We start from the raw sequence: 17,556 nt of genomic DNA on the forward strand, positions 1-17,556 counted from the left end.
TCCGATTATTGATTATTATTAAGCCTACGCCGATTTCGCGTAAATAAAGAGCAAGATAGGAGTAAGCATATGTATAGGCTACGTGTCTACAACATCCCATTATATAAATGTGTTGTAAACTTCGTATAACACTCTAATAGCCTACAGGTTTATCTGATGTTATTTATTTTTTAGCTCCAGTTCGTGTTTTGCATCCTGCCTGAAAGAGAAGGCGTGTTCGCGTTTATTCAGCAGTCTACGGTGTCGCGTCAACCTCGCCAAGTTCCACCACACCGCTTGGACTTTTCAGACACCAAACTTCTCCCGGAGAAAATATCCACCAACACTGGACATCATTGATGTAAGTATGAACTGTTATTTGTATTTTTTCCCCAGCGTGTTTGGAAACTTTTTACCAAGTTTCATTCCAGTTTAAGAGCAAGTTGGGACAGGTAGCCTTCTCTTGCGCTGTTTGTTTCATGTGTATTCTGCATGTTTGCTTTTAGAAGGTGTGTACCGAGGTCACAGGTGCCTAACATACTTTTTACTAACAAGTTAAAACAGGCTGTTGGGGAAGTGTTTTACTGTGGAAATCTCGCGCTCCGCGGATGTTGCGCTTTGTATCCTGATTGCAAAACAAACCTAAAAAAACACACGGAAGCTCTGAGCGCATGCACTAATCGCCCAGGTGAGACCACCGTTTACATACTGTCAGACCATACAGTACAAACACACTATAGAGATTCTACAATAGCCTCATTTTAGGAGGAAGTGCCAACTGATGAACGTAGTAAACCGATCCCTGAGTCCGGCATTCTGTCATACTAGTAGTACTGTATTTTACAATGTAATCTCCCTCTCGCTCTCAGGGTGATGGAGGGAGAAGGGGAGTTGTTGGACCTGAGTCACCTGTCAGAGGCAGAGCAGTCTTCCATCTTGGAAGTGTTGCTAAGGGACTCTGAGCTGCGTTCCCGTGATGATGGTCGTTTAAGGTCAGAGGTGATTATTATTTAACCCTTTAGGTCCCTTATGGGCATCAAGTTGACTGATTGATTGAGTGACGTTTTTCCAAATATAGAGGTCTGTCAAACCCAGGGGCTGTTAATGTTATCCACAGAGGGCCAGTGTGGGTGTAAGCTTTTTATTTTGCCCAGCACTTGATTCATTGTTTTATTTGACATTTTAGTCATTTATCATTTTAGTCATTTATTTGTCTAAGATGACTCAGTCAGTGCATTCAACTAAGTTTGGTTGTGAAAACAACCATATCTGACTGTCATTGCAAGTAACCCTCATTAATAAGCTGTATTATAAATTATATTATAATAAACTGGGTGGTTCGAGCCCTGAATGCTGTTTGGCTGACAGCTGTGGTGTTTCAGACCATATACCACGGGTATGACAAAACAATTATTTTTTACTGCTCTAATTATGTTGGTAACCAGTTTATAATAGCAATAACCACCGCTAAGGGATTTATCCAGGCTCTTCGCATTGCGTCTTGACTGAGAACAGCCCTTAGCCGTGGTATATTGGCCATATACCACACCCCCTTGGGCCTTATTGCTTAAATATAGTGAACATGATGTTTAACCCTCAGGGCCCTGCAGCAGAAAGAGGCAGACCCAGTGCGTTTGAGGTCACTGTCGGGGGCATGGTTTAATGAGGAGAGAAGCAAACGCCACCGAGACACGAAGAACGGCGTTGACATCGTACAGGCCTCTATACGACGCAGGAAGCCAAGAACAGGTCAGACTACACACACACACCAATAATAACCAAGTAGCAGGACATCTGGTATAGATTGATTAATTTATTGATTGACAGATTTGCCTCTGAGTGGGGTGTTTAACGGGCAGACAGAAGATGCTCCTCCCACTAACAACAAAGACCCAACTTGTCAGATAAATGACAAGAAAGACGAGGATGACAAGAGAAGGTAAAGGCATTTATAATAAAGAGGGGTTGGATTGTGCTGTTATATGTACAGTTGAAGTTTGCATACACTTAGGTTGGAGTCATTAAAACTCATTTTTCAACCACTCCACAAATTTCTTGTTAACAAACTATAGTTTTGGCAAGTTGGTTAGGACGTCTACTTTGTGCATGACACGTAATTTTTCCAACAATTGTTTTCAGACAGATTATTTCACTTATAATTCATTGTATCACAATTCCAGTGGATCAGAAGTTTACATACACTAAATTGACAGTGCCTTTAAACAGCTTGGAAAATTCCAGAAAATGTTGCTTCTTATATGCTAATTGACATCATTTGAGTCAATTGGAGGTGTACCTTCAAACTCAGTGCCTCTTTGCTTGACATCATGGGAAAATCTAAAGAATTCAGCCAAAACCTCAGAAAAAACATTGTAGACCACAAGACCTCCTCTGGTTCATCCTTGGGAGCAATTTCCAAATGCCTGAAGGTACCACGTTCATCTGTACAAACAATAGTACGCAAGTATAAACACCATGGGACCACTCACCCGTCATACCGCTCAGGAAGGAGATGCGTTCTGTCTCCTAGAGATGAACATACTCTAGTGCAAAAAGTGCAAATCAATCCCAGAGCAACAGCAAAGGATCTTGTGAAGATGCTGGAGGAAACAGGTATAACATTATCTATATCCACAGTAAAACGAGTCCTATATATTTACATAATCTGAAAGGCCGCTCAGCAAGGAAGAAGCCACTACCATAAAAAAGCCAGACTATGGTTTGCAACTGCACATGGGGACAAAGATCAACTTTTTTTTGAGAAATGTCCTCTGGTCTGATGAAACAAAAATAGAACTGTTTGGCCATAATGACCATCGTTATGTTTGGAGGAAAAGGGGGAGGCTTGCAAGCCGAAGAACATCCCAACAGTGAAACACGGGAGTGGCAGCATCATGTTGTGGGGGTGCTTTGCTGCAGGAGGGACTGGTGCACTTCACAAAATAGATGGCTTCATGAGGAAGAAAAATTATATGGATATAATGAAGCATCTCAAGACATCAGTCAGGAAGTTAAAGCTTGGTCGCAAATGGGTTTTCCAAATGGACAATGACCCCAAGCATACTTCCAAAGTTGTGGCAAAATGGCTTAAGGACGTCAAAGTATTGGAGTGGCCATCGCAACACCCTGACCTCAATCCCATAGAAAAAGCATTTGAAAGCAAGGAGGCCTAGAATCCCGACTCAGTTACACCAGCTCTGTCAGGAGCAATGGGCCAAAATTCACCCAAATTATTGTGGGAAGCTTGTGGAAGGCTACCCGAAATGTTTTACCCAAGTTAAACATTTTAAATGCAATGCTACCAAATACAAATTGAGTGTGTGTAAACTTCTGACCCACTGGGAATGTGATGAAAGAAATAAAAACTGAAATAAATAATTCTCTCTACTATTATTCTGGATTAAATTTCAGAAATTGTGAAAAACTGAGTTTAAATGTATTTGGCTCAGGTGTATGTAAACTTCCGACTTCAACTGTATGTTTGTGTGTTTATGTGATTTCACACATCCACCCCAATTCTGATGTATTCAAATATGTGATACATACAGTATCTGATCTTTTCCCCAATGTGTAAACAGCAAAAAGCATGTAGAATCTGATCTTTTGAGTTCTGAGCCATACCACATCCATTACCATGACAACCATCCAACATTTTCAAGAAACAGGAGCATTGCATCTGCTATTTGAGAGGCTACATCAGTGTGAATATGCAAATCTGATATGATTCACATGTAGAACTGAGTGTGGACATTCAAACAAAAATGTCAGATATGTAAAGATAATGCTTAAAGAAGTGCATGTATGGTTGAAGAAGTACTTGTATGTACAGTTTTAATGTATGTCGTTTTAGTTTTAAAATTTCAGTTACAGGAGTCAAAATCGTCTCACACCTACACCCAGAACCAGGAGCCCAAACACACAGGTTAGTCGTGTGTGTGTGTGTGTGTGTGTGTGTGTGTGTGTGTGTGTGTAGGAGGAGGAGGAGGAGGATTGTCTGTCTAGTTGTGGGGAGGTAATCTCTCTCCTCTCTCTTCCCTTCCAGAGTCTCCAGGACAGCAACAGCATCTCATCTTCAGGTACACATTCCTCCCTGTCTCTCTCTTCACCCCCTCCCCCTGTTAATTTCTCTCACCCTCCTCCACCGCACTCTCCCTCTCTCATTCTGTCTGATTGATGTGTTTTTGTCTGCGCCTTCCAGACTATTACAGCAGGAGGAATGTACACAGAGAGGAGACAGGGGAGGGAACACTGCAGGTACAGTCTACAGACACTCACTCCTTGTTTGGGGATAATGTTTTATCCTACTATTGCCTCTTTCTGTTCTAGAAACATGCTGACTGTGTGTGTGTGTGTGTGTGTGTGTAGGACTCGGAGGACACAAACTCGGTGTCCAGTGGTGTGACAGATGCTGATCCGACACCTCTAAGGCCTGGGAGCTCAGTCAGCAGTCTACAGTCTAACTACACAGTGAGCCACATACATACATACAGTTGAAGTCGGAAGTTTACATACACTTTAGCCAAATACATTTAAACTCAGTTTTTCACAATTCCTAACATTTAATCCTTGTAAAAATTCCCTTCTTAGGTCAGTTAGGGTCACCACTTTATTTTAAGAATGTGAAATGTCAGAATAATAGTAGAGAGAATGATTTATTTAAGCTTTTATTTCTTTCATCACATTCTCAGTGGGTCAGAAGTTTACATACACTCAATTATTATTTGGTTGCATTGCCTTTAAATTGTTTAACTTCGGTCAAATGTTTCGGGTAGCCTTCCACAAGCTTCCCAAAATAAGTTGGGTGAATTTTGGCCCAATACTCCTGACAGAGCTGGTGTAACTGAGTCAGGTTTGTAGGCTTCCTTGCTCACACACGCTTTTTCAGTTCTGCCCACAAATGTTCTATGGGATTGAGGCCCGGGCGTTGCGATGGCCACTCCAATACCTTGACTTGTTGTCCTTAAGCCATTTTTCCACAACTTTGGAAGTATGCTTGGGGTCATTGTTCATTTGGAAGGCCCATTTGCGACCAAGCTTTAACTTCCTGACCGATGTCTTGAGATGCTTCATTATATCCATTTAATTTTTCTTCCTCATGAAGCCATCTATTTTGTGAAGTGCACCAGTCGCTCCTGCAGCAAAGCACCCCCACAACATGATGCTGCCACTCCCGTACTTTACGGTTGGGATGGTGTTCTTCGGCTTGCAAGCCTCTCCCTTTTCCTCTAAACATAACGATGGTCATTATGGCCAAACAGTTCTGTTTTTGTTTCATCAGACCAGAGGACATTTCTCAAAAAGTACAACCTTTGTCCCCATGTGCAGTTGCAAACTGTAGTGTGTCTTTTTTATGGAGGTTTTGGAGCAGTGGCTTCTTACTTGCTGAGCGGCCTTTCAGGTTATGTCAATATATAGGACTCGTTTTACTGTGGATATAGATACTTTTGTACCTGTTTCCTCCAGCATCTTCACACGATCCTTTGCTGTTGTTCTGGGATTGATTTGCACTTTTCGCACTAAATTACGTTAATCTCTTGCCAAATCTTTAGTTTGTTAACAAGACATTTGTGGAGTGGTTGAAAAACTAGTTTTAAAGACTCCAACCTAAGTGTAACGGATGTGAAACGGCTAGCTAGTCAGCGGTGGTGCGCACTAAATGGCGTTTCAATCGGTGACTTCACTTGCTCTGAGACCTTGAAGTAGTGGTTCCCCTTGCTTTGCAAGGGCTTCGACTTTTGTCGAGCGATGGTTAACGATGCTTCGTGGGTGACTGTTGTTGATGTGTGCAGAGGGTCCCTGGTTCTAGCCCGGGTATGGGCGAGGGGACGGTCTAAAGCTGTACTGTTACATGTCGACTTCAAACTTCAACTGTACATGCATACATACAAAACACGTGTGTATGTGTGTGTGTATGTAGTTGAGTGGCAGTATGATGAGTCTGTTCAGTTCGGGGGAGTTCGGAGCTGTGGAGGTGAAAGGGCGTGTCCTATTCTCATTGGACTATGACACTCAGAGGGAGGAGCTGCAGATCAGAGTGTGTCGCTGTGAAGACCTGGCCGCCGCACGCAAGAACCACTCCGACCCGTAAGTAAACTAGGGTTGCTGTTTCGAGGATGCTTACAGACATCATTAATGTGAACTATCCCTTTGAGAAGCACTTGTTTTGTGTTAAGAAGTGTGTGTGTGTGTGTGTGTGTGTGTGTGTGTGTGTGTGTGTGTGTGCGTGTGTTGTAGGTATGTGAAGGCATATCTCCTGCCTGATAAGTCATCTCACAGTAAGAAGAAAACATCAGTGAAGAAAAAGACTCTCAGCCCAGTCTTTGACCAGACACTGAAAGTGAGAGCACACACTCTTTCTCGATTCCTTTCCCTCAGCATCTGTCTTGTTTGTTACCTCTCTGTCTACTTGCCGGTCTGTCTTCTGTCTGTCTTGTCTGATGTACTTGTGAATGTATGAACCACTTGTGTCTCTCAGTATAATTGTGTTTGTTTCAGTATAAAATCAGTGTGTCAGAGGTGCGTGGCAGGACTCTGAACCTGTCTGTGTGGCACGCTGCCCCACTGGGCAGAAACCTGTTCCTAGGAGAGGTAGAGCTAGAGCTGGCTCACTGGGACTGGAAACATACATGCTCTGACTGGTACCAGCTACAGCCACGGGTAAGAGCTGGTATACACACACACACACACACACCACAGCATGCAGTAAGTCTTAAATTGTATGTGTTCTTAACTGGCCAGGAGAAGAGAAGGTGCTGAGAATTTCAACGATCTCTTATGTAACCCTTCTAACCTAATCTCTCTTCTCTTCAAATTCCCGCTCTCCTCTTTTTCTGTACTCTCTCTCTCAGGTCCAGTGTAGTCCAGAGTCTATCAGTAGTCGAGGAAACATCCTGCTCTCTATCAAGTTCATCCCAGCAGGGTCCGAGGGTAAACTGAGCTCACTATGCCCAGCACTTTCTCTCCTTCTCTCTCTCATACTCACTCACTCTCTCTGTCTGAATTTACTCTGAACGTATTCTGTGTAGGTGGAGGTCTACCTCTAACAGGGGAGCTACACATCTGGCTGCGGGAAGCGCAGGGTCTTCTCTCCACCAAAGGGGGTGTCGTTGACTCCTTCATCAAGAGGTGGGTTAGAGCTCAGAGGTCAGGAGTTGGAAGAAAACCCGCAGGGTGGCCGTTCTCAAGGTCTGGATTCGTGGAACGGGGGTCTAGAGTTAGTGGGATAAGACTGTGTTTACAGTATAGTGGAACGTGTATAATAACTGTTCTTTAACCCTACTTTGACTTTAATCCAAGTTATGTGCTGCCGGACACCAGCCGGTCGAGCGGTCAGAAGACACGCGTGGTTAAGCGGTCGGTCAGTCCGACCTACAACCACACCATGGTGTATGACGGGTTCCAGCCTGCTGACCTGAGAGAGGCCTGTGCCGAGCTGACTGTCTGGCACCGTGAAGGGTTAAAAACACACCTGCTGGGAGGGGTCCGACTCAGCCGTGGGACAGGTGAGATACACACAGATAGATACGCACTGTGTATGCACAGATGACATTGTAATAAGGTGTGTGTTACAGGTCTGAGCTACGGAGTAGCAGTGTGTTGGATGGATTCAACAGAGGAAGAAGCATCTGTTTGGAATTCCATGATCCTGAACCCCAACCACTGGATGGATACTACACTACCTATCAGAACTAACCTGGCTGATCGCCCAGAATAACACACACACACTACACTTCCCACTAGAATCTGTACATATAAAAGGTAGTGCTGCTGGTAGTATGTGTTGGGTTTTGTTGCCTACAGTAGGATACGTATGGGTATACTTTTAGCCTACCTGTAGGGCTAGTTTTAGAGACCCAGATCAATCAAATACATTTCAGTTAGGGCAGTGTAGGACTATTGTTTTAAATTAGGATAGGGTCAGCTATACTTCCTCAAGCCTAGCTAGTGGTTTATAAATGCCCAAACGATCACGGTTGAATTCCACAATAATAAGGAACTAGAAAGAGGAAACTAGGGGGAGGAAATGCATATGACAGTGTGTTAGTTAGCAAAGACATTAATTCTTAATCATGTTATGTTAAAACTGCTGTATAAAATGTGTAATCTAAAAACTTGTGTCATACATATGTCAAGTAAACAATTTAAGAGTATTTGAGCTGTAATATAGCTTGGAGTTGGTACTTTTTGGACTATTCCACAGTATGAGTCATAATAGCGATAACCTAGCTGTCAAACAAGGAAATGGTTCCAATCGTTTTTCCACCATTTATTTTTCCCATAGGGGATTTTAGAAACACTTAAAATAATGGCTGTGTTTCGTGTAGATCTACCTGACGTAATGTTTTGATAACCGTCTAAATCTCTTTCGGACAAGGTGACTTTTATCAATATATTTTCTTGAATTTACCCCCCCAAAAATGAAATGATAATTAGTTGCTAATGTGGGTGTCATAAAGAACTACAAATGTCATGATGATCTGGACGAGACTGCCGAATCGAGGCAATGATAAGAATCTAAGGGATTAACTATCTAATGTTAGCTAAATGTAGTAATGACTAAATTGACATATTCTGTGAACTGTCTTGTGCACGTTTTTAATGGCACAATACCTGTTAGCAAAGGTGTCAGCTAGGGATAAAATGCAGGAGCTTGTAGGGATTTGTAATCTGCATTTTCGTATCTGAGTGGAATATATTGACAAATCAATTTGGCCAGGAGAGATTTACATGGTTATCAAAACGTCACGCCACGGTAAGCCTGCACGAAACACAGCCCTTATTTTAAGTGTCTCTAAAATCCCCTATGGAAAAAATGAATGGTGGAAATATGGTTGAAACCAATTCCCGGTTTGGGTTTTGTGGGTATTCTGACACCTCCACCGTTTAGACGACTTCAAGCCCAACTCAGGTATTTGACTAATATATTATGACGCAGTTCTGGTTCTCTGTTGTGAAGTAAAATTTACTGTACGAATCAACCTTTATGAATGTTTGTGTAATAATGTTATTGTACATTATCAATTACATTTCAATACCTCGATTAAACTACAGTTTTGTAATCTCGTGGACAGAGTACACTACTCATTTGTTATCTGACTCAATTAGGCACAATTTTGGGTATGTATTTCCGAAATCGTGTCCTTCTCACATATAATCACTGACAGTAAGAACATGGATCTACATAGTGTCGCAGGTTCGCAATTGTATTTGTCGTTTTATGAGGCAATGGCATTCTGCCACACTGCGGAATACAGCCATAGAAGACCAGGTGAATGTTATCAAATGCGATAAAAGCTCTGACAGTAAATGCACATGATTATGTCATTTTGTCTCTGACAGACTCTAAAGATGCCGAATAATGCCAAAATATCTGTAGAAATCCACAATAAATACCAAAAATCCTCATATGACCGAAATCACATGACTTGCCCAAATCACCCACCCCTGTCCTGTGATTGGAGGGCTTCAATCAGGACTACCATCTGATTGGCCAACATAGATGCCAATCATTAACAGCATGGACTTAAATTTAATACATTTTGAATCACTCAAGTCGTTGCAGAACGCGATATGTTTATGTCTTTCTGACTGCGCTCATATACGCGCAGAACAATCTACGAAAAGAAGCTATGAGGGACTGGTACATTGTAACTGTGCTACTGTGGAGCGTAGTAGGTAAGATCTCGATGTTTTTGTTAAGACAGTTAATTAAAAGTTGATAGATTCTCATCGTTTTGTTTATGTTTTGCGTATTCGATGAGTCCTCTTTACTCAACCAAATGTAGGCCTACTATACAATTATTTATAATGTTATTATATGAACTGAATTGTGTTTTGGATAAAATGCTAATTGGGAACATGACTGTTGACGCTCCGGTACAGATCTCGTGACACCGGGCGCCCTGACCGCACTGCTAAAACTCCCAGTCAAATATCTTGGCATTAACGAGGTCACAAGTTACTATAATTTGAAAAGCCCCTGCATGTTGCACTTGTAAACAAATGTTGATTCTGATTCACGGGTAGGATACTGCTCTGTTGTAGCTGACTAAACTCCAATCCATGGTGAATGAACCCAGACTGGAGTTTAGTCGGCTAGCTCTATTTAACCTAAGTAGTCTACTATGTCAAACTGATTTAGGTACAACATCGTGATAAACATGTGTTATTTTTTAGTCACTGTAAACTGTCATAAAATGAACACTATCTCTAAACTGGATTCGTGTATCCCGAGTGGCGCAGCGGTCTAAGTCACTGCATCTCGGTGCAAGAGGCGTCACTACAATCCCTTTTTCGATTCCAGGCTTTATCACATCCGGCCGTGATTGGGAGTCGCACAGGGCTGCGCTTAACATTGGCCGGGGTAGGCCGTCAGTGTAAATAAGAATTTGTTCTTAACGGACTTTCCTAGTTAAGTGTGTGTGTCTGATCTGTGGGCCTCGACTGTTGACTCGCGTTGCTTCTGACTAGAGTAGGTAACACATTTATTATTTTTCAACAATAGTGAGTGAGAAAAGCAAAGCTCATGTATGTCTGTCTGCCCAGTCTGATAAGTCCTCAAAGGTCATCCAGCCAACCATATCACCAGCGTGAGACTTTGGCACTTGGCGGTCACAAGCCTGGTCTCTACTGTTATCATATGTGTTTACTTTGTAGTCCTGCAACAAGCACACACTCCACATCTGTAACCCACTTTCTTCTCTTAGGTCACAGCAGAGGGGTGATGTTAGCAGTAATAGTATGAGACTGGTTAAAGGTAGACTCTGGAATATGACCTCTTCATACACCTCTGGCATTGACATGCTCTTTCTCCACAGCCACAGAGGGAAAAGCTCTCCCTTCAGTCCCAGACTTTGGGAAGGCATACCATGTCAAAGGTGAGTGAGACCTATTGTTATTAAACTGAGTGGTCACTTAATGTATTGTTGTAATATATTTCCTGTACTTTTGCATGACTTGTCAGTAACTACAAGATTACACCATTTACATTTTAATCATTTAGCAGACACGCTTATCCAGAGTGACTTACTGTTAGTTTATTAATTACATTTGTGTATCAGGTGTGATCTCCCTGCCCTATGCTGAGATAAAGGAACCATTTGAGGCCTGGTTCGACCTGAAGGGGAGGACCAGCCGTATCGACTATTACCACGGTGACTATTTACACACTAGCTGTACAATAGTCAAGCAATATGGCTCCGTGTTCTCTCAGGCAAGCTGGAATATCCACCATATTGCTTATGTCAATAAAATCCTAGCAGATTTTTAGAAGTTGTTCTTGGGTGGACAGGACCTGTGGGGGTTTTCTGGTCTGAAATGACATCATTTTGAGGAGTCCCCTGTGCTGCAGCTTTGATCAGAAGTAGTGCATGTTGGCAGCAGGGTTGTAGTGGATGTCATTTGAGATGCCCTGTCAGTGAATCACGTGTGGAACTGAGAGGCCTTTCTACTGAGTCAAGGTCAGTAGACTGAAACCTCAGCACTTCTAGACAGTGAAACTTGTCAACTAAGCAGTGAACTACAGCTTCTTTTAAATCACGCTATAAAATCCTGGAGATGAGAGGGCCACTAAGACCAGGGATCTCTAACTCTATTCTAGGTTGTGCAGACTTTTGTTAGTTCAGCACTAACACGCAGTCAACTTCAGTTCTTATTTTCTGTGTGTTGTCATGGTGACCTGCAGGCCAGGTGTCGACGTATCAGATGGGGATGGAGCTTCCTTGGGGATCATCCTATAAGATCACTCCTGAGACCACAGAGGTGGAGCTAAACATTATGAAGTGTTTCCAGGTCAATGGCACAGAAGAAGAGCCAGTCACACCTCAAGGATCCCTACCTGACCTCCAGGGGTTCATGGTGTGTTTGGTAGTTGAGTTTTTCAATTAATACAGTTAGTTTTGAAAAGTTATTTGTAATAAGTGGTCTTTGTGTGTAGTTCCTCAGGATGGAGTACTATGAAGGTGTGCTCTGTGAGGTCTGGCAGAATGTGACAGTAGTCGGACACAAGAAGAATACCTACACACTCTGGGTGACACGCCCTGAAGAAGGGGTTATGGGAGGAGCTGAGCTGACCACGCCCCTATACTACGAGATGATGGGCTACAACACCCTGCTGGGGTCCCATTATGATAAATATCTGGTCGACTACAAGGACTTCAGCTCAAAGTTTGACCCCAAAGTCTTTGCCCTGCCTGATGGTTCGCATGCGCACACACAGCTCTCAAGCCATGTGACAATTTAACAAACAATCTTAATCACTTTCTTGTCCTTGTCGGTCACATCTCTCTCTTCAGGGATGAGCTGTGGTTCATTTCCTGGTCCGGGGGTGGAGCACCACCTGCTGGCCAATCCGATGAAAGATCTGATTCACACTTCCTCGTTAGGCCATGCCCAGCGGTTGTTCGGCCACTTCAAGGAGCAGTTTGGGCGTCGTTATGGTGACGAGAGAGAGCATGAGAAGAGAGAGCACGCATTCGTTCATAACCTCCGGTGAGGGTGCTGAGGAAAGCGGGAGAGGGCAAGAGAAACAAATGAAGGATTGAAAGTTTTAGGTGAATATAATTTGGTGGTTACAAATTATGTTTTCCTCTATTCCCCTCTTGCTATTCCCTTCATCATACCCTCTCCCAGGTATGTCCACTCTATGAACCGTGCTGGCCTGTCGTTCTCCCTGGCGGTCAACTCTCTGTCTGACCTCTCCATGTCGGAGCTGTCTGCTATGAGGGGCAGAAATGGCGGGAAGAGGCCCAACAACGGCTTGCCGTTCCCCATGCACCTATACACTGGAGTACAGGTCCCTGATCAGCTGGACTGGAGGCTCTATGGTGTGTGGAGCAGAGAAGACTGGTGGAAAGAGCTATAGGAGGACGAGTTCATTATAACTGCTAGAATTAACTGAATGGAGTCAAACGTGGTTTCCATATGTTTGTTTGATACCGTTCCATTTATTCTGTTCCTTAGTCTTCTCAGCCCGTCCTCCTATAGTTCCTCCCACCAGCTTCCATGTGCGTGTGCATGCGTGTGCATGCGTGTGTGACAACATTGTGTGTATTTTCTAGGTGCTGTGACTCCGGTGAAGGACCAGGCCATCTGTGGTTCATGTTGGAGCTTTGCCACCACTGGAGCAGTAGAGGGCGCTCTCTTCCTGAAAGTAATATCTCAGTGATTTTTAGAATAACTTCAGTTGGAGTGGTGTTATAGCTGTTTATTTGGGTCCCCATTAGCTTTTGCAGCAACTATTCTAACTGGGGACCACAAACACACTGATAGATGGACAGTCACATAAATGTAAAATACAACAAGAGATTGTCTGCCAGGGTTTCTGTTTGGGAAAAGGTGGACCATGTTAATGCGTCTTAACAGAACACGCAACTCATTTAATGACGCAGCCAATAAAACGTCATTTTCAAATGTTTGCCAAAATGCAATTCTGAACAGGGCACCTGGAACACCCCATTCTGAACAGGGCATGTGATAGCAGTTTGAATGGGGGGGGAGAGAATGCAATAACTAGGATGGGTTGCTAATATGACTAGGATGTTGCCTTTGGCTTCTGGACAATGAAATAGAGTTGACATGAAAACCAGGAGAGAAATGTCATAGCGGTGGGTCCAACAGGGAATTAAATGGAAAAGCATGTGCCCAAATTATATAATTACTCCCGTCTGTACAGAAATAAAATACTTCACCAGAAAGTATGACTTAGCATCAGAGGAATCAAGGATTATTAGATTCTTTAAGAAAATTGCTGTGGATTGTTTCAAATCACAAGCTCGTAGGCCTATGCCTATTGGAAGTCCGCAATTTGGGTAGCACACGTGGCAATGGGCCAAGCTGGTTGAGTTGCTTGTGTCAGTGAAAAACATCTCGTGTGTGACGATAATGTCTTGAGTATAATTTTAAATGTCGTGACAAGAAGGGGAGGGATGTGTGGCGTAGATATAAACCAGTCTCTCCAGAATGGCTCAACTGTATCCTGCCAAGTCTTGCTCATTGTTCGCCCTTTGAGAATTCTTTATTTTTTTGTAATGGGGATTGTCACCAGTAGTAAATGTACTGTTAATCCTTGTCATTTGGTTAGATTAATTAGTAATTTACAATGTTCTTTGCAGAGTTCAGAACTTGCTACACTGGTGAGAAACAAGGTTAGGTTTTTTTCATAACCATGTAAAAGATTTGTTTCATTGAGCCCTTCAAACAAAAAGACAATGTGAACAATGGCCATGTCTTGTTCCCCTCTCCTGATAATGTTGAGGGAGCGCGCGTGCGCCTGAGCACACAGAAGTACCTGGCCTTCAGATTTTATGATTAAGCACGTGACAATGATTTTGAGAAATGAAAAACATTATTGAAATGAAACTTCCATGAAAAATGCGCATATGAAAAACATACCTGGCACACAGAATAGTAGGCTAAATTGTAAGCTTCCTCAAACTTTTTTAAAATAAAATAATTGTCTCCATGTTGCCATGGTCAGTTTTTGCCTATAGGCTACTTTGACGCAATGTAAGACGAACATTCTGGTGTCAAACAATTAAGCGTTTTCAAAATGCAGCTCCAGCTCACGGTGTAAAGTGGTGGGTGACTCGTTGATAGTAGGTTGCCTGACTTGATGGTGAATGGGAGATGAGCTTCAATTACCAGTTGAGATACAAATAGCTTTATATAAAAAAAAATGATATCATGCACCATAACTAACACATTATTGCATTTTAAAAATGTTGTGCTATGAATGGGCTCATAAAAGCACAAGTCTTACTACTGCAGAGAAGCTGCAGGAGAAATCTCACTCCAGTTGTTTGATAAGTAAAATGCACACAGGCCTATTTAATTCCAGTAAATTGGAAAACCCTGTTTTCCATGAGATGTTGACTCTGTTTGTTTTAAAGTGAATTTTGCTGTTTGCTTGAGTGATTTGCTATGAATCCTGTGCGTCGCTGTGAATGTGTTTCGTTCGGACTTTGGTTATGGGTGTCTGAGCTGAATGTTATTTGCTTGTGCAGACAATCTGGAATTTTCATCACCGTAATATAACGCATAACTAGAAGCGGCGCATTTCATGTCTCGTCAACCTCAGCCAGGAGAGACTATCATGCATGTTAGTGCTGTAAAGGGTAAGGCATGCAGCTCTGTTCTGAGCCAGCTGTAGCTTTGCTAGGTCTTTCTTTGCTGCACTTGACCATATTGCTATCCGGTAATATGGTCAAGTTGATCTGTGTTCCACACATGTTTTTCTAACACCCCTCCATCTTCAGAACAGGTGAAGTAAAGCAAGTTTTTTTTTTTTTTTTCAATAACGTCTTAGGCTGCACTGAAAGGTTATAAATTACCCAACTTAATGAATGATGGAAATTAATTGGATTTTCTACCCATAATATCAACAGTCAGCGCTGTAGCTCATCCCTAAGGAGGATAATTAATATTGTCCTTTTATTCAGACAGTAAAATGGATGAAAATAAATGTCAACCTGTTGTTCACAATTAGCTGTAGCTTGTGAACACTTTTCCCTCTCACGTATTTGATTGTGGTTGAGGTGTTTTAAGATCTCTAGCTGTAATATACTTGCATGTATCACCGCCATCTCTGGTCTCCCTGCACCCCATAATCCATATCCACAGGCATTCCTTCCTCACTGGTGTTGCCTAGCAACTCTAGAAATGTTCAAGACAGGTTTCTTATGGGCTGTCGCGCTGAGTATTCACCATTCCCTTGAACAACACGCACTCATTAGCAGTAGTAGCTGATTGCAGTTCAGGAGATTTTTTTTTAATGAGCCACGTGTGGTGGTTCAAGGAGTTTGTTGAACTTACATAGGAGGCAATTTAAGCTGAAGTTGGGACTTATTTGGGAGAGTTGAGGGGATGGTTGTTAGTCTTGTCAGTGGTCCTCCTTTGTACCTCTGCCAGCTCTAAGGAAATGAGCTTGTCCTCTCAGTAGGAAGTGACCGGGAGGTGCTGTGTCCTGCCGCACTGGCAGGTTCATAAACATACTACTTCCCAGGGGGCCAATCAGATTCCTCCCATCTGACCTCCTAGCAACCCACAGATGCAGCTGTGGAAGTTGCTGTGAAAAACAGTAATTGGTCTCTTCCCCCCCCAACTCTTCATTTCCAGTCTTCTGTTAGCAGGTTTATTGCCCCGGAGAAGTAGAATGCTTCTCACCCAGTTATAATTGTCAGTTCTTCTCTTTTCTCCCTGTAGTCAGGGTCCCTCCAGGTCTTGTCCCAGCAGATGTTGGTAGATTGTAGCTGGGGCTTTGGTAATAACGGATGTGATGGAGGAGAGGAGTGGAGGGCCTACGAGTGGATCATGAAACACGGAGGCATCGCCACTACGGAGACCTATGGTTCCTACATGGGCATGGTGAGACACACACACACAGAGAACTTGTCTAGAGGTAATCCACAGGGCTCTATGCTTTGCCTGCTGCTTTTCATGTCTTACAGACTTGTTTATAAACTCATATACTCTGACAAACAGGACATGTAAATCTTTACAATATACTGTACTTGAACCTAGTGTATGACTCTCTCCTCTCTCTCCTAACAGAACGGCCTGTGCCACCTCAACACTTCTCAGCTGACCGCTCGTGTCCAGAGCTACACCAATGTGACGTCAGGTGATGCCGAGGCGCTGAAGGTGGCGTTGTTTAAACACGGCCCAGTGGCCGTCAGTATTGACGCAGGACATAGATCCTTTGTCTTCTACAGCCATGGGGTCTACTATGAACCCACATGTGGTGAGTTATATACTATAGTGCCCTCAAACTCAACTCTGGACCTCGAAGCCAGTTCCACTGCGGTTTTTCATTGTTCCCCTCTAATCAGGGACTGATTTAGACATGGGACATCATGTGGGTGCAATTAATTATGAGGTAGAACAGAACCAGCAGGCTCCAGACTTCGTAGCGTAAGAGTTGAATACGCCTGCTATAGGGTAAACATACACAGCTATTCTTCAAATCTGTCTGAGGTATTCCCCAGGGCTGTTCTCATTCTCTCTCGATTACTCACGCAATCTCTTTCTTTTCCCTCACGCCTAGGAAACACAACTGACTCTCTGGACCACGCGGTGCTTGCAGTGGGTTATGGTGTCATGGAGGCGGAGCCTTACTGGCTGGTGAAGAACTCCTGGTCAACCTACTGGGGAAACGATGGGTACATACTGATGTCTATGAAGGATAACAACTGTGGTGTTACCACTGATGCTACGTATGTTACACTGGCATAGAGCGAGGGAGAAACATGAAACGCACGCACAGGAGTTACCACTCCTTTTTAAATGATAGGAGGGGGTATTTGAAATTGGAATAATATCAGAAGTGTGTGGTGCATGGGATGAAGTAATGTTTAGGCAGTAAGATTTTTAGACATGTTTATTGCTGGTTGGCGCACGGTGCCTTTCGCTCCCTTTCATATACACACTTTGTCACAAACGTGCGCACACACTGAATCATGCTATACGCACACTTGTGCTCTGGAATCGTGGAGTCATCTCAATAAATGTGGAATGTTTTTGTACTTGCTGCTGTTTTTTTGTTCATGCTGACTCAAGTGTTTCGCTAACTCATGCGACAAA

The 17,556-nt window shown here is 43.1% G+C and overlaps 2 protein-coding genes across 4 annotated transcripts; both read left to right on the plus strand.

Annotated features, from left to right (window-relative positions):
* The first annotated feature begins 200 nt into the window (after window positions 1-200).
* Window positions 201-9,042, plus strand: sytl1 (synaptotagmin-like 1). 3 transcript variants are annotated; one of them, XM_024441138.2, is made up of 16 exons: window positions 201-340; window positions 535-667; window positions 849-971; window positions 1,580-1,728; window positions 1,807-1,918; window positions 3,844-3,901; window positions 4,022-4,055; window positions 4,178-4,233; window positions 4,345-4,446; window positions 5,897-6,063; window positions 6,214-6,316; window positions 6,475-6,636; window positions 6,828-6,906; window positions 7,005-7,104; window positions 7,276-7,481; window positions 7,551-9,042. In XM_024441138.2, the coding sequence occupies exons 3-16, from the start codon at window positions 853-855 to the stop codon at window positions 7,691-7,693; spliced, it is 1,590 nt and encodes a 529-aa protein (XP_024296906.1). In that variant the 5' UTR covers window positions 201-340; window positions 535-667; window positions 849-852; the 3' UTR covers window positions 7,694-9,042. The 3 variants fall into 3 exon arrangements, with proteins under 3 accessions (XP_024296906.1, XP_024296907.1, XP_024296904.1); XM_024441139.2 differs by having other exon boundaries at window positions 535-971; XM_024441136.2 differs by lacking the exon at window positions 535-667 and having other exon boundaries at window positions 211-340.
* A 455-nt stretch (window positions 9,043-9,497) lies between these two features.
* zgc:110239 (uncharacterized protein LOC550326 homolog) lies at window positions 9,498-17,498 on the plus strand. Its single transcript, XM_024441140.2, has 11 exons — window positions 9,498-9,654; window positions 10,797-10,856; window positions 11,040-11,132; window positions 11,663-11,835; window positions 11,915-12,176; window positions 12,273-12,468; window positions 12,610-12,803; window positions 13,038-13,129; window positions 16,180-16,341; window positions 16,528-16,717; window positions 17,021-17,498. Exons 1-11 carry the CDS (start codon window positions 9,609-9,611, stop codon window positions 17,206-17,208), a joined length of 1,656 nt encoding a protein of 551 aa, XP_024296908.1. The 5' UTR covers window positions 9,498-9,608; the 3' UTR covers window positions 17,209-17,498.
* Window positions 17,499-17,556: the final 58 nt, after the last annotated feature.

This window comes from Oncorhynchus tshawytscha, linkage group LG13 (genome assembly GCF_018296145.1).
Source record: "Oncorhynchus tshawytscha isolate Ot180627B linkage group LG13, Otsh_v2.0, whole genome shotgun sequence".
Taxonomy (NCBI): domain Eukaryota; kingdom Metazoa; phylum Chordata; class Actinopteri; order Salmoniformes; family Salmonidae; genus Oncorhynchus; species Oncorhynchus tshawytscha.